Source organism: Squalius cephalus (assembly GCF_949319135.1).
Source record: "Squalius cephalus genome assembly, chromosome: 15".
NCBI lineage: Eukaryota > Metazoa > Chordata > Actinopteri > Cypriniformes > Leuciscidae > Squalius > Squalius cephalus.
In genome coordinates this window covers 30,986,462-31,004,649 of record NC_137136.1, presented here as the reverse complement: position 1 = coordinate 31,004,649, position 18,188 = coordinate 30,986,462, and the positions used below count along the sequence as shown (strand labels likewise).

At 38.1% G+C, this 18,188-nt stretch overlaps 1 protein-coding gene across 2 annotated transcripts in view; it reads right to left on the bottom strand.

Moving 5' to 3' along the window:
• Positions 1–18,188, bottom strand: part of adamtsl4 (ADAMTS-like 4) — a 66,920-nt gene that overhangs the window by 37,426 nt on the left and 11,306 nt on the right. For both annotated transcript variants that reach the window (XM_079894191.1, XM_079894192.1), the window contains exon 5: positions 5,322–5,424. In XM_079894191.1, coding sequence (XP_079750317.1) covers positions 5,322–5,424 — 103 coding nt within the window. The remainder of the gene's footprint in view (positions 1–5,321; positions 5,425–18,188) is intronic.

The following is an 18,188-nucleotide window of genomic DNA, read 5'->3' as shown; positions in this document are numbered from 1 at the left end:
TGTTCTTGTTATGTGTGTTCTTGTTTTATTAGGAACTGATTTCCTGCACATGTGAAGCGTGTGAGTGAGGGATATAAGAAGCCTCGTTGCCATGTCTGGGCGGCGGGATTTCGGCGGCAGTCCTGCTCTCATTTGTTGTTGTTTTGTTATACCCCCGAATTTTTCCTCCCACAATTATATTTATGTTCTTTTGATAATAAATTCCTCTATTGAAACGAGTTTTGTTAATGTCCCTCTTTTATGTCATGGCTGTGGCCGTAACAGCATAATCATGGATCCACGTATACTAAATGAGGAAGGGGTGTAGAGTTACAATTCAAGCTATTTTAAGGCATGTAGAATTTTTTTTTCACAGGACAAAAAGTTTAAATATGTCATTTTAGTGATGAGTTTTAAGAAATACAATTATTGACTACAGGTGGACTTTAACAAAGTGACTTTGCCAACTACTGGTCTGGCAGCAGAATACAGAGTTTTTTAATCATTTTGGTGGATCTGTTTGAACGGGGATCGTTTTGACAACATTGGCGTCTGTAAGCGAAAACGCAAAGGAAAAAACGTTTCTGTTTTTAGTACATCATTGTCGTGTAAACGTACCCTGGAATAGAGTTATCGCGAGAGCACAATTTGAATTTGCTCAGCGAGTTACTCTGGTGTCGAGTAATGATGCTCATTAAATATGCCCTTGTATCCGAGCTGCACCAATCACATCGGGTTATCTGATATAGGCGGGCCAGAGGCGAGATGACGACAGCGCTGTGACGTCAAAGTCATTAGTAAACATTGCAAGATGGCTATGGATGAACACCAGTTGTTTGAAATGGCTTTGGCCGCTGCAATGAACGAATTAGACTTGACTTTTGATCTAAAACAGGAACAGAAGACGCCGCTCGAATCGTTCCTTTGCAAGAACGTTTTTGCTGTTTTGCCGACCGGATACGGCAAGAGTCTAATCTACCAGTTATCTCCGCTGGTAGCTAAGCGTATGGGGCTTGTTGTGATTGGTCGTAGTGTTATCCAATTGCGTGCAGTGAGATTTTCAAATGCATGCTTGGTGCCGCCCCTCGAGCTGGCCGATTTTCATTAGTCGATGCCAGACCATTAATCTTTCAGATTTGGGTCTGGATTTCCAGGCTAGTGTAAACGTACCCTTTCCATACAATAATGGTAATTGAGTACAACCTGTATGTATTGTGCCAGGAGAATAGTGTAAGCACTTCACTATGTCTGGTCTCTCAGTATCATCATGAGCCTTTATTACATTATACACTTGCACATGATTTTAGTGTTTTACTGATGTTTCAGTGTGGACAAGAAACTTCTGGAAAATGTGCGTGTGTGAAAATGCTAATGTGGAGGAAGAGCGTTTTTGAAGTGTATCCAGATTAATGTAGCATTCAAGAAATGCATTTGACTCACCCTTACCCTTAAACCACAAAGCACTATTTTACAATGTCACACCTACATCTCTGTTCTAGCTTGTACTTTTCCAAGTCATTTAGGAAGTGTGTATTGGCCCAATTCATGTTACATAATCTCCTCGGGATGAATCACTTGTTCTGAGGCAATCCTTTTATAATTCACTTTGGATAAAAGCATTTGCTAGACGAATACATCAATATCAGTTGAATTACCCTTAAACAAACATTAGGCTGAATTGATCTGTAGTTCAAAGCAAACAATCTACAGCAATATATCCAAAAATAAAATGTGCCAAACATTATATCTGCATTGTATTGTATATGATTTAAATTAGTTGATTATTTATTGTAATAGGATTAAAGCTGGTGCCCTACTTAGGTTTGGAGTAAATATCATGTAATCTCCTTTCTCCTTGTATAAAACTATTCCTTTAATGTCACACAAGCTTTTCCTCATCTATAAATGATTTACTGAATATGACTGAAAGCAGCTGCGAGATAAAGACTCTCCGAATCACGATAAGAAAAAGCTCAGTCATAAAAGATTCACAGATACAAACAAAACAGCAGCTGCAACAATTCATTAGCAGCACTTCATCAACAAACAATGATCCAAATACAAGACTCAAGTTTCCAACTGAAGATTCTACCCGAACACAAAATTAAGGGTTCTTATCTCAAGATTTAACGTTCTAAATACTTTCACTCAAGATTGCAAATACAAGATAGAAGTATCTAAACTCAGTATTCACAATTCTAAATTCAAGGTTCTTGAGGTTCTAAACTCAAGTTTGCAAGTAATAAACGAAAGATTCTAACTGAAGGTTTGGCCACACTTTAGGGTCCAATTTTCACTATTAACTATGCTTTTGCCTCAATAAACTCTTAATTGCTGCTTATTAATAGTTAGTAAGGTTGTTAAGTTTAGGTATTGGGTGGGATTGAGGGATGTAGAATAATGGTCATACAGAATAAGGCATTAATATGTGCTTTATAAGTACTAATAAACAGCCAATATCCTAGTAATATGCAATATGTAATATGCATGCTAATAAGCAACTAGCTAATAGAGTGAGAATCGGAGCCCAATCTAAAGTGTTGCCCAAGATTCTAAGCTCAAACGTATAAATTCAAGATTCTAAACAATATTCAGAGTTCTAAACTCATTATTAAAGATTCTATATTCAGTATTTATGATTCAAGATTCAAGATTCTAAACTCAAGATTTAGTATTCTACACTCTGTATTCAAAATGGAAGATTCTAAACTCAAGATGAAGATTTTAAACTCATGATTGTCATTCAAAATTCTAGTGTCTACACTCAAGATTGCAAACTAAAGTTTCAAAGTTATAAACTCAAGACTAGAGATTCTATCTGAAGATTCTAAACTCAGTAGTATGCATGATTCTAAATTCAATTTCAAGGTTCTACACTAAAGATTGAAGATTCTAAACTCAAGATAATAGATTCTAAACTGAAGATTCAGGGTTCTAAACTCAAGAATCAAGATTCTATACTCAATATTTAAGACTGCACGGATCTAAACTGAAGATTTAAGGTTCAGTCCTAAATATTTGTGGTCATCTGTCAGAGAGGGCGTCCCGCACACCATAGTGGGCCAGACGGCTCTCTCTCCTCAGCAGTAGATTGAATGTCACTTCAGTAATGTCTGTCCTCACTTCCCCCTTTTTCAAGCCTCTCACTTACTATTCAGGCCTTTCTTCCTCCATTCAGGTCTTTCTCCTCTCATTCACAGACCCTTTCATCCCATCCATCCATCCATCCCGAACAGCAGCATTTTTCATTCGGTTGCTATGACTCCCTAACCTCTGTCCTCTCTGACTCCTCCTCCCTCATCCGATTTCCCCACTATAAGTCCCTCTTTTTCTTTCTCTCCTCTTTCTGTATTGTTGATTTATAGTCGTGGTCCGGTACGTGCACTCTGTCTCGGTGACTTTTATAAGGGTCCGTCACACATTCCTCTGTTTTTAACTCTGTGTTTCTCTTTAACTTCTCTTTCTCTATCCTTCTCTCTCACAAAGACGCTTTGCTTGTACAGTAATACCCATGACCCCTGTGGTCACCCCCCTCCTCCTTCCTTCATTCATTCTACATCTACTTTGTCTTCTTAAGGCTCAGGTCATTTACAGCCTCTCAAAAACGCCTTTATTCTTGCTTATCTGCTAGTTCTGAGCTTTCTGAGAATCACTGACTGTTTAAGGCCATGCCAGTCTAAACTGAATCTGTGCACATTTTTCACATTTTCTACGCTGATTGTGAAGAAAAATCGGCAGAATTAGTTTAGAAATGGCAAAACTTGTTGAACAGAACCGAAAATACACCACTATGTTGATTTGGTAGATAAAACAGAAGTGTAATCAAAAACCAAATTTTTCTTTTTTCTTTTTTTTTTCTTTTTTTGTAATTTGAAATCAAAATTTAGTTCATATTTTCAGTATAGAGTTATCAACATTTTTTCTCAACTTCTAAGCCATCTTCAAAAAATGTAAAAAAAAATGCAAATCACTATGAATTGCAAGATTGCCTTTGTGAAGCATTCATTGTACTTTATATTTTGGCAAAAAGGCTTAAGAAGGCAGCATTTGGGAACACGGTTTGTGTCTAAAGTGCAGCTAAATTGCCGTTCAATAGTTTGAGCTCAGTACTTTTTTTTTGTTGAAAGAAATTGATACTTTTATTCAGCCAGGACACATTAAATTGCTGAAAAGTAACAGTAAAGTCATTTATAATGTTACAAAATATGTCAGTAACACTTCATAATAAGTATACATTAATAAAGAATTTACAAATAATTTGCAAACTATTTAATTAATAGTTTATAAACTGTAGTAAATACATTAATAGACTATATACAAACAGTGAGCTCTTTCATTGAGAGAGTTCAGTTCATTCATTGTCGCTGTAATTAACAAATTAGTATTGTTTAATTAGCTCATAGAAAGAGTTAGATAATGCTTTGTTAACATCTTATTAACGTAAATATTTCTCACTTTAGATTAGGCCAATGGGAAAATGTCATTAATTAAGTGCTTTAAACCAAACTTTATTGGACATGATTTATTACCGTAAACTTATTATAAACTGTTACCAATATTTCTATTTCAAATAAATGCTGTTCTTTTGAACTTTCTATTCATCCTGATTATCAACATTGATAATAAACAGAAATGTTTCTTGAGCAGCAAATCAGCGTATTATTATGATTTCTGAAGGATCATCTGACACTGAAGACTGGAGTAATGATGCTTTAATCACAGGAATAAATTACATTTTAAAATATGTTCAAATAGAAAAGAGTTTTATAATAAAATTGTAATAATATTTTGAATTAAATAAATGCAGGCTTGGTGAACATATGACACTTCTTTGACATAAAAAAAATAAATAAAAACTTAACGACCCCAAACTTTTGAACGGTAGTGCCTTAAAATCTTTTCTATGTAGCCAGCACACTAGGTTTCGGAACAGAGCTCATTTGTGACCCTAAGCTGAATAAATAAGCTTTCCATTGATGTATGGTTGGTTAGGATAGGACAATATTTGGCCGAGATACAACTATTTGAAAATCTGGAATCTGAGGGTGCAAGAAAATCTAAATATTGAGAAAATCGCCTTTAAAGTTGTCCATTTCTGTTGGCGATTTTGCAGGTTTTGTGATCAATGGTCACATTTGTACCTCACAACTTAACAGCAAAAGAACATGGTCTGATAGTGAGGTAAATGGAAAATGTGGTGTGAGTAGATGTCCAGTAAACTTGATAATTAAACAATAAACTCCAAATGCTGCTCCACAAGGTACGAAGCAGGGTAATATTCCACCACACCTCTGTTATTGCTTCTTTTTTCCCTTTATACCCCTTCAATTTCCGTTTCTAACCTTCTGTGAAAGGCTCCCAGTCATACACTCGTCCCATAAACTCTTGACTGTTGAACGCTGCACACTGCTCAGCCCTGGAGTTTACTGGAGCACCTGGACATGCCTGGAGGGAGAGAGAGAGAGACTTAAGTTATAGTGTCTCACTTCGACAAGCATGACAATGTGTGTGTGTGTGTGTGTGTGTGTGTGTGTGTGTGTGTGTGCAAGCTTTGGGTAAAACTGTGACAGAGAGTGATACATTGGCTACCATATGGAAATAATGGTGAACCTGGAAACACTCCCATAAATCTCTCGAGAGGGAGAGACAGACGGAGGCCAATGTTTATGGAGTCAGAGAAAGCCAAGAGCCCTGAAGAAGACAACGCGAAATGACACACATTTTAAGGAATGAAAAACTGACAAAACACTAGGGTTGAGAATTAAAAAAACCTTTTTGAAAAATAAAGTTAGTCAAAACAAGAATTAAAAACTTTGTTTGAAAGATTAAAAATAAAAGCACTGAATTCCATTCTTCCAAATTATTAACAGAATCATTAACCCTATAAAGCCCACTGTATCTTATTTGATCCACTAATTTCTAAGGCCTCAGCCAAAACTTTGCTGAAAAACCTGTTGCACACAATCTACTACATGCCTTCTGTCCTCTGATTGATAGTTTATACTTTTTTTTGGAAGTAAAAGGCTTTTTTTGTATAATTGTAAAAACGTCCACCTTCATGTCGTGATTTTTGCTGTGAAATCTTTACTGTTTTTATAAAGTAAACATAAGGATAACCTTAAGTAACTTAGGTTTACTTGATTATCCATAAATATTTTTTTATTTTAGAAAAATCATGTTAAAATGTGTTCTTAAAAATGTTAAATTTGTATTAAATATTATCATCTTACTTTTTGGCCACATAATTATCAGCATCTGCAACAAATTGTATATTTTTGCTTTGGACAAAACTGAGGTGTTTTTTCTTCCTTGACTATGAGAGTCGTATATATTAACACTATAGGCCCTGTTTTAATGATTTAAGCGCATGGTCTAGTTCAGTGGTTCTCAACTCCAGTCCTCGGGACCCACTGCTCTGCACATTTTGTATGTCTCCCTTATTTAACACACCTGAATCAGATCATCAGCTCGTTAAGAGAGACTCCATGAACTGAACTGAGTGTGTCAGATAAGAGAGACATACAAAATGTGCAGAGCAATGGGTCCCGAGGACTGGAGTTGAGAACCACTGGTCTAGTTTAACGACGGGAAAAATGGTCGGCGCTCCCGGCGCATGGTCTAAAAGGGTTGTCCCTATTCTCTTAATGAGTAATGGGTGTGTTTTGGGCGTAACGTGCATTAAACCAATCAAAGTTTCATCTCCCATTCTCTTTAAAAGCCAGTTGCGTCGCGCCATGGCGCATTCGCTATTTACATGCTGGAAGTTGCAAGCGGAAAAACTGAACGCTTCTCTAAGCGAGGAAACGGATCAGCGCGTGCGCGAGTTTAAAGCGCAAGCAGAACATCTACGGGACAAAGTGTACGTGTGTTGTGGACCCGCAGGCGCATATTACTAACACGCTCTTCAAATAACAAAAATAAATAAATACTGCACCATTGACTTTAGTCCAGGTTTTTGTTGGTCAATGGCGTAGTCTATTTCAGTTGCCTCAAAACAGCAACGCGCCAACAATGCGCCTGAACACACCTCGTTTTCAGACCAGCAGCCCATGGGCGAACAGATGGGCGCAAATGTATTTGCTTTAAACAATGTGGCACAGGACATGAAAATGAAAACTGCGTCAGGCTGAAACCAGCAAACAACACTTGCATCGCGCATGACGTTGCATTGCATATCAAACTATTTGAGCCATAAAAGCCGGATGTATCAAATATGATGTATCAGCCGGATGTATCAAATATAAAAAAGAAAAAGTATTTTAGAGTTTGCATAAAGGATTAATAAAGTGTTCCATTTAAAAAAAGTTTTTTTTTTTTTTTTTTTTTTTTACAATTTACAAGGTTAAGGAACTAGAATTGTTAAGTGGAAACTGAACCAGAATCGATAAATTCCTTGCAATTCCCAAACCAAAACCATCAGGATAAAAACATATGGCATCATAAATCAAACCTATATCAGCATTGAGAGTGCTAGAGCACAGTCTGGTTTGGACCAGATGCTCCTCTCAAGATCCACGTGTTCGTTCACGATGCCAATGACATCAGGAAACACAGCTTATTTTCTGTTGCCTTTTTCCTCTTCCTGTCTTTCCCCGTCCCTCTTGAACACGACAGGAACCACCCACAGTGGGAGAGATTAGAGGAGGGATGTTGCAGGACACTAAAGCAGGAGGCGGGACAGGCAGAGGCAGCTGCGCACCGAAACGAGGGGGAAATTAAGCAGTCGCAGGGTCACTGAGGTGTCAGACCACAGCAGACATGGCCATTAATGACCAAACACTGTCCCATTAATGCACACCAAACACACTGCGGCTATCCACAAACCTTCCCTAAATATTTACAACACGTCTGCAACGTCTGAGTGTGTTTGCTCGGGAAAACTCCAGCTCCGTTTATTCAAGGGGTTTAGTGCTCATAGTCTTGATCGTTGATTTACTTGAATTAATCTGTGGTTTGGGTGCTTGCGGCATAATTTACAACATGCATATATACATACGTTTAATTAGGCTACATCAATGCTGACGAATATTTATAAAAATTCAGAATATTGGGTAAGGTTTGAAGTGTTTGAAACCCCAGAGCATATGATTGTTATGAATAAAGATATAAAATGACAAATAATAAAAATTCATTTATTTACCCTCATTTTGCTCTAAACCCAACTTTCCTGTTTTCCTTAGTTTCCTAGTTAATCTCCTCGGTTTATTAAATAAGTTCCATGGTTCCTAATTCCACACACCTGTTCAGTTTCCTAATCCACACAACCCCAGTCGACGGATATAAGGGTCTTCCCTAGCGAAAGTTTTTCCTCCAAAAGCTTAATTTCTATTCTGCTGAGGAAAGAAAGTCATATATATGGCCTAGGGGTGAGAAAATAATCAGGAAATTTTGGAGTGAAATAAGTTAAAGTATAGTTTTGAAGTATGCTTTATGTAGTAAGAATACTAAAATCTATGCAAGCTTGTTTCCGCCATGGAATAAAAAATGAAAAAGGTAATTGCGACTTTTTATCTCACAATTGCGGGTTGACATCTCGCAATTCTTTCTTTTTACTTCTTACTGTGAGTTTATGGGCCCTATCATACACCGGGCACAATGCGGCACCAGGCGCGACGCAAGTGTTGTTTGCTGGTTTCAGCCTGACGCAGTTTTCATTTTCATGTCCTGCGCCACGTTGTTTAAATAGCAAATGCATTTGCGCCCATCCCCATGGGCTGCTGGTCTGAGAACGAGGTGTGTTCTGGCGCATTGTTGGCGTGTTGCTATTTTGAGGGAACTGAAATAGACTGAGACACTGACCAACTGAAACCTGGACTAAAGTCAATGGCGCAATATTATTATTTTTGTTATTTAAAGAGTGCATTAGTAATGTGCACCAAAAGGCGGGTTCACAACGCACGTACACTCTTCTTATTACACACACAGGGACACACAGCAGCACACAAACATTTTTAAATATTAAAAATAAAAGGATTACAATGTAAAAGATTATTATTGTGTACATACAGATATGGTGAATCCGGCTTGTCCCGTAGATGATCTGCTTGCGACCAGGTATTAATATTACTGGGATATTGGCTGTTTATTAGTACTTATAAAGCACATATTAATGCCTTATTCTGCATGACCATATTCTACATCCCTTAATCCACCCAATACCTAAACTTAACAACTACCTTACTAACTACTAATGAGCAGTAAATTAGGAGTTTATTGAGACAAACGTCGTAGTTAATAGAGAATATGTGTTCTTCATACTAAAGTGTGACCAGTGGTTTTATATCCTTTTAAAGAATTATACAAGAAAACATAAAGCTAAGCATGCCAAATGAAAACAGGCAAAGCATTTGTGAGAACCGACCCAAAGGACACGTTTACTTGCTAAGAGTGCAGAAGGACGACACAGAGCTGATATATAGTGGATATTTACCAGTCAGAGAGTTCAGAGGAGCTCCTGTAATGAAGCAAAACTAGAACTCAAGCTGAGAGAGAGAGAGAGAGAGAGAGAGAGAGAGAGAGAGAGAGAGAGAGAGAGCTAATGCTTTACTGCCTTTCCTTAGGCCACATTCACTTCCTCGTTAATAGGGCCACTGTCAAACAGGGGCACACATGGGTCAGACTGCATCTGCGCGCACACACACACACACACACACACACACACACACACACACACACACACACACACACACACACGCACACGCACACACACACACACACACACACACACAAAATAGCAGCTCAATCGGATCTTATTACCAGGGGAAGCCAAGCGCTTACAAGCTCAGTGGGAAATCATGGTGTAGCGTTCACACACACACACACACACACACACACACACACACACACACACACACACACACACACACACACACACACACACACACACACACACACACACACACACACACAATGAATGAATGTATGGCTGGCTCAGATGCATCCATGGCGGATAAATGTGGTGGGAGCTCAAGATTTTTCTCACACATGTTGTGAACACTAATGACACAACAGCTGTCACTCACTCACACACACACTTTCTCCACACACATCTTTCCTCTTTGTCCCTGAATACCTCATTCTTTTGTTTTTCTCAGTGTCCAGCTGACAAAAGCAGTTGGTCAGTGTAAACACACTTAACAAAGCAGCATGCTGAAACATGCACAAACACACTTCAAGAAAACAAGAAACTAAAAACACCTGAATAGACACAAATGAAATGATGTTTCTATGTGCTGTTCCATGTGCACATATTCTACGTGGCAAACTTGCTGATACTGCAGATGCGGATATTTATGTGGTCAGAAAGTAAGATTAAATTCTGGTAGCTTGTAATGTAAATCGATGAGATCTTTTTAACAGTATAGCGGACTGATGGCCAAAAGTGATGCCCAGAGTATTTGTTTTTAATGATGTGGCGGTGTGGTTGGCAGGACGTTTCTGTGTGGTTGCTGAGGTGTTCTGAGTGATCGCTCAATGGTTACTTACTGGCCCAAGTCAAAAGAGTCCACCCACTAAATTTGAATTCTTAGAGCAAGAGCCTTGAGCGAGAGTAGAAATAAGAGTAATATAAATAGTAATAGTGATGCTTGACTAATCAAACGCCACTAACTAAATTACACAGAAGCTCTCAGTGTATGTGAGAGTGTGTGAACATGTGGGGCTCATTTGTGCAGCACATAAAGAATGTGGGCTATACACTTCTTTCTTTGTGTCCACGTGTGTGTGTGTGTATGTGTGTGATGAAGTAACATACACGTGTTTTTAATATGTGGGTAATGACATACGTCTGTAAGTTTGTGTCTGTTTGTTTAAAACTAATGCAGAGTAAATCCAGCACGGATATGTATGTGTTAAACAAGGTTAGTCCTAAAAAGTGCAAAAAGGATTTTGTGCTTCCTCTGTATTTTAGTCTTGATTTCCAGTACAAATATCTATAATATAACAAGTCCTGTTTTCTGAAAAAATTGTCAAAATTAAGTGACTTTTCACTTATTACAAAAAATATCTGCCAGTGGGGTGCAAACAATAAACTTGGTTTCCCTTTGAAATAAGTTTACTTTTCTTAACCCAATGGCAGATTTTCTTGTTTTAAGCATGAAGAATTCATTTGGATCAAGTCTTGATTTTTTCTCTTTTTTTTTGATGAGGTCTAGTAAAATATGTTTTCATGCTTGAATGTTATTTTTTACATATTTCACATTGTTGCAGCACCTCTCATCCCAGTCTGTCAGTAACTCTTCCCAAAGCCAACTATGGTCGCAAGTTCTGTCGTAACCAACACAATTCATCAGAACTCGCGACTATAGTTGGCTAACAATGCTTTTTGGAAACGCACCCCGGTTTAGTTCCTTTATCTATGAGGCACAGTGTGCTCTGATTGGTCAACTGGACCAGTGTGTTGTGATTGGTTAACTGCTTTGAGGGTGTTTGGGAAATTTCACGCCCCTTACCAGTTTCACACACTACTAACTAACTCAACCAGGCCACGCCCCTTTAATTTGGGTATGACTTGGGGAGGAATTATTCAAATGAGGAATACTGTGACGTGTCCGTTCCCACAAGTAAACTCAAGACTGCAATGGAGGATATTTAGATATTTTTACTGGAAAACATGACAAAACCTTTTTTTTTGTAGTGTAAAAAAAGAGAGAAGAATCAGAAAAAGAAAAGAGAAGATGAGGGAAGGTCAGGGGAGGAGAACAGCTGTAAAACAGTGGGCCTTTACAAACCCAACCTGAAGAGAATAAACATGAACGTTTTAGGCCTCCCACGAGGACAACTGAAGAAAAAGGCAGAAGGAGAAAGAGAATATCAAAGGGAAACTAAATAAACTTATTCTGAAACACAAGTTTAGCTAATTTAATATTAAAGTAAATAAATTGGATAAACTGTTTGTGAAATACAATGCAAACAAAAGATTACAAAACCCCACATGGGAACGGAGTCATTTGCGACGACGGGTCGTTTGCACAGGTGATGGACAGCTGTCCGAACAAGTCCCAGCTGAGATTTGAGCTCATTTCCTGACAAATTCCTGATATATTGTCCCATATCAGCATTATGGTCTAAATTCTTTAAATCCCCACAAAGGAAACTCTCTCCAACTCTTTAAAGCACAGGAATTCAGCAGCATCTGTAAAGTATTTAAATTTGAAAACATCCCTTCAGCATGAGGACAATGATTGGACGGGGACACGTCACATGATGTGCATTTGATAAAACGGACCCTCTGGTCATATTCAAAACGTTGTTAAAGGACTAGTTCTCCCAAAAAATGTGAATTCTGTCATCATTTACTTATCCTCATGTCACTTCAAACCTGTATGACTAAAGACACTTTTAACAGAATGTTGATGTTGCTCTTTTCCATTTTTTTCCATTTACATTTTATTCATTTAGCAGACGCTTTTATCCAAAGCGACTTACAAATGAGAACAATAGAAGCAGTTAAACTAGCAGTAGGACAACAAAATGCAAGTGCTATGACCCTTCTCAGTTTAATTCAACGCATTTTTTTATTTATTTATTTTTTTTTTATTTTTTTTTTATTTATTTTTTTATAGAACAGAATAGAGTAGTAGAGAGAAAGTGTTAGTATTACTGTTAGTATTATATTTTCCAGTTAATTTATTTTGGAAAGTAGATTTTTTTTCCCCCTCACACAATGAATATAGTGCACAAGTTGAATGGACTACTGTTATGATGCTTTTCAGTGGATCATTTTTAGAGCATTACAGCCCCAGTATCCATTGAAATGAATAAATGGTGAGTAAATGATGACAGAATTAACATTTTTGCGCAAACTATTGCTTTAGTTTAACATCGGAATAATGACATTGATATGTCCGAGTTTTTGTTTTTGCAGGATAACCATCACATATTTTCAGATCACGTGTTCAAATCCCTGAGTTTTCTCAGTCAGCATTTGAATCATATGGTAAATTTGAGATGAGTTCTCTCTTTTGTTTCTGAAAGGCCATTGTGAAGAGATTTAGCCTTTGACACAGCAATGTAAATGTTTATTTAGCAAGTGCTGAGCCCACCCTTAGCTCAGTGACTTCACACTGAAAGACCTTTCTCTTTCTTTCTTTACATCTTCTTTCTCTTTTACACATTCCATTCCTCTTTTCTCTTTTTCTTTCCATTCCCTTTTTCAGAAAAACTCTCATCTTTTTTTCCTCATTTCTGCTTCACTCCAGGCTCTCTTTCCCTCTATCTGTTTTTCGGCCCACTCTATTTCTGGAGAGTGTGTGTGAGTGTGTTTTAAACAGTGCCGTCTTTCACTGCGTTACAGCGTAACTGTGTCACACCCCCCAAAAGCCCCTTCGCTCCACTCCTCTATTTCACTTCCTCTCCTCCTCTACTCTCAGTTCCCCACTGCTCACACACACAAAGTACACACACACGGATGAAAAAGTACATATAATTATAATTTAGTATTCCTCCAAATAGAATGTTGTACACCCAATAACATTCCTGAGATATCTAACCCATAATAAAAACACACACACACACACACACACAGAGAGAGAGAGAGAGAGAGAGAGAGAGAGCGAGAGAGCGAGAGCGAGAGCGAGAGCGAGAGCGAGAGAGAGAGAGAGAGAGAGAGAGAGAGAGAGAGAGAGAGAGAGAGAGAGAGAGAGAGAGAGAGAGAACAAGCTATTGCACAGTGTAGCACTAATTACGAAGAAGAAAACAGCCAAAATCAAAGTTTATGCACGATTTATGGATTCATTTTGGATGAATTGGTTTATCATGTTCAGAGGTTTTCAGGAATGTTTGCAATTTCAGATTCAGATTCAGATACTTAAATATAAATATTGACTAATATATCATTCACATTTGATTAAATGAAGGAATTCAGCATTCAGGATGGAGCCAAACTGACCTTATACTGGAGAAAATCTTGAGGTTGACAAAACACAAACATTTTGTACACATGCATTTAGCTTTTCTGGTATTGCTCTGTAGCTAAAATACCTATTTGAGGGAAATTACCAAAAAACCTTAAACAATATCTTTAGATTTTGTATGACAGTGTTAAAATATCATAGTTATGAGATAAAATACTAAGTGAAATAACCTAAACAACAACAATAACAACAAAATGATTGAACACCAAAAGTTTTTTTTACATAGCATGGAAAGACCTTGAAGATGAAGACTGACTTTAATTTGGCATGATTTTAATATTTTTTTCATAAATATCAGACTGTGCTGACAAAAAACACAGCTGTCAAACCAGATAATAGAGGTTTGTATTTTTCAAACAAACCTATTCCTTCTTTCAGGACATAACTTAAATATGTATTTAATATAACATTAAGGAAAGTAAAACAACAGTGAGAGAGTGATAGAGAGAGCGAGAGAGAGAGAGAGAGAGAGAGAGAGAAAGCGAGAGAGAGAGAGAGAGAGAGAGAGAGAGAGAGAAAGCACAGATGATCATCAAGTTCTCTCAAGTGTTCAGAAGCTCCACATCAGTCAAAACATGCAAGTTTTTCCTATGACCAGTAATCTCACAGTTCCCTCAACACACACTCCAGACTGAGATAAACACACACACACACACACACACACACACACACACACACACACACACACACACACACACACACACACACACACACACACACTGCTATGTATAGCCAAACAGCCCTCAGAGCGGCCAATAGAGAACTTTTCCTGGGTTCCACCTCCATGTGGAGTTCCAGTGCCCAGTTACAACCCAAGTGTTCAGTTGTTAAAAAGTTCTTAGCAACCATTTCACTGAAAAAAAATTAAGAGGCCTCACTGCTGACAGAATGGGCTTTCAATAGAACTTGGCTGCCGATGCAGTAGAAAGGCGAAAACTTTTTTTGAAATCGGTGCGACCTGACTAGAGAAAACAGAGAAAAAAGGCTGTTGTCTTCCCTTTTGTCAAATAGGTAGAAAACTTCAACACCCATAATGCACTGGGCATGTTGCCGTCCATGGCATCCGAACACCACACTCCGCACATTCAACAAGGGTTGCCAGGTTAACAAAACCAGCCCATTTGCAATTGCCAAAACTAGCCCAGTCGTGTTCCGGGGGTTACCCAGTAACAATCTCGTTCTGGGGGTTAAAAGTCGAGTTCCAGGGCAGGAGGCAGTGTTCGCTTTAACACCACACGGAAACAGTGTAAAACTAGCCCAATTCCTCCGAAAAACCGCAGACTTGGCCAGGCCCAGGGTGGGTAATCGGGAGAATCGGGAGAATTCCCGGTGGGCCGCTTCACTTTTGGGCCGGTCGAGGATTTATTTTTTTCTTTTCACATTTGTCACGTTAGTTACATTACACGTTCCGCATTCTGACACCGCAGCGCGCAGCCTCTGCATGGGTTGTACCATGTGAGGGAGTTCTCCCCTCCCCCTATAGAGTTGGTTGGGTCCATAGTCCGTCTTTTCCAAAAACGTTTTCTCAGGTAGACTACCGCGGCACCGCCGGCGCCTACCGATAGCTGGGCCGGCTCTACAGTAACGGTACGCGTCAGGGAGGATGGATGGGAGGAAGAGGCCAGGAGGTATAAAAGCTTGTTTCCGCCACAGAATAAAACATTTTAAAAGATAATTGCGACTTTTTATCTCACAATTGCGAGTTTACATCTCGCAATTCTGACTTTATTTCTCAGAATTACGAGATATAAAGTCAGAATTGCGTGAAATAAAGTCGCAATTGCGTGTTATAAAGTCAGAATTGCGTGAAATAAAGTCAGAATTGCGTGAAATAAAGTCAGAATTGCGTGAAATAAAGTCAGAATTGCGTGAAATAAAGTCGCAATTGCGTGTTATAAAGTCAGAATTGCGAGATATAAAGTCAGAATTGCATGAAATAAAGTCGCAATTGCATGTTATAAAGTCAGAATTGCGAGATATAAAGTCAGAATTGCCTGAAATAAAGTCGCAATTGCGTGTTATAAAGTCGCAATTGCGTGTTATAAAGTCAGAATTGCGAGATATAAAGTCAGAATTGCGAGATATAAAGTCAGAATTGCGTGAAATAAAGTCGCAATTGCGTGTTATAAAGTCAGAATTGCGAGATATAAAGTCAGAATTGCATGAAATAAAGTCGCAATTGCGTGTTATAAAGTCAGAATTGCGTGTTATAAAGTCAGAATTGCGAGATATAAAGTCAGAATTGCCTGAAATAAAGTCGCAATTGCGTATTATAAAGTCAGAATTGCGAGATATAAAGTCAGAATTGCGAGATATAAAGTCAGAATTGCGTGAAATAAAGTCGCAATTGCGTGTTATAAAGTCAGAATTGCGAGATATAAAGTCAGAATTGCCTGAAATAAAGTCGCAATTGCGTGTTATAAAGTCAAAATTGTGAGATATAGAGTCAGAACTGCGTGAAATAAAGTCGCAATTGCTTTCTTATAAAGTCTAAGTGAATTATTATTTAACCTTTACATTATTTGTTATTAAGACAAACTACACAATAGTAAGAGCTGAACTGTTGCTTCATTTATCCAATTTGGAAAAAGTGCTAATTTGGAATTCCACCATGGAAAAAGTGGGCCGGTCTTGGGCCTGAAACTCCCGGGCTGAAAAGTGGCCCCACTCCGGCCCTGGACTTGGCAACACTGCAAACGTATCACGCAGACAAAAGAGCGCGACCTGAGCGAACTCGGAACAGCAAGCTCACAACGACAAGACTGTGCTGTTACCAAACAAGAACAAACTAGAGCGAAGTGACAGAACCCTGACAACGTGTTGTAGGCAGTAGCTAAAGGCTGCAAAGAATCGTAAATATGGACAGATCACCGCAACTGAAAATCTGAAAAACCTCCTTTTGTAGTCAACTTTTAGAACTGGATGACAACGAATAAAGGGGAAAAAAATGGAAAGAAAGTGCCGGTGCGTCAGTTCCGCCCAACTCCCCGAAGCAAAACGCCCTCGCGAACAGGAAAGAAAGCTGTTGCCATAGTGTTCCGTTTGTACCATAAAGCTGTTTAATGAGCAGACAAAGTACGATACAGTTTTCAGAGATAAACATACTCTTGGAATAATACATTTTGTTAATAACCTTCTGTCGATCCGACTGTCTGTGGGCGGAAATATAAAAATGAGGAAGTTATCTGTAGTTTTCACGAAAGCCTTGGAGCTGTCAAAAGACTTTTGCTGACAAATAAATGTGAATTTCTCTGTCAAGATAACACAGAGAAAGAGTAAACATTGTTCATTAACATTTACTACCGACATTGTAACAATACAAAGCGGGTTGAAAATCTGTAAAGGAATTAGTACAATTCTAAGGAAATGGCTGACTGAGCATTACTGTAGATCCTTATGACTGATCACTTGTGATTTATACTGCATGGCAAAAAAACAAAAAAACATAGCTACCTAAACCCTGACCCTGCAGGCACAACACTTCAAATCTAGTTTTGTGGAGTTGCATTGCACATTGAACACAAGGAGTGGGAGATGTTGTAACTATTACAATAACAAATATCTAATTCTGTGCTGTGACAGAAACTATTGTGAAATATTTCTCATAAACGCTTAGGTAAGTGCAATAGATAAGATGTTGTAATGTCTCTGAAGGAATCCCTTGCCTCAGGAATGTTAGGCCCACACGTCCAACTACTTAAAGACACAAATCCCTTGTGAAATTAAATGCATGTTGATTGCAATTAATTAAAAATATCCTATAATTTATGTTATATGCAATTAGGTGAACTTTAGAGTGCTATTTTGACTATATTTTGTAGGACTTATGTACATCTTTATATGTAATAAAAAAAGAGTACGACAAATGATTGTTGAAACATATTGATTTAAAATGTACTTTAAAGTACTTTTACATTTTTAAAAAAGGACACTTAAATGTGTTAAGAAACAGTCATGAAAGTGTACTCTCTTTAAGTACACTTAAATGTGCTTTTATTTCAATAATATTATATTATCTGCAAGTTCAGTTCATACTTTTAAGATTTGAAGTACACTAAAAGTGCACGTTAAAAACAATTAAGAAATTTTCTTTCCTCCAGTCGGTCTTTCCTCCATGAAACACAAGAGAAGATGCTGAGCAGAATGTCAGAGCTGCTCTTTTCCACACAGTGAGAGTGAGGAATAGTAATTTATACTGCCAAGCTCCAAAAAGCACCATGAAAGCAGCTCGTAAGACTCGTATGAGCTCGTGGCTGACATGAGGGTGAGTAAATGACGACAAAGATGTCATATCTG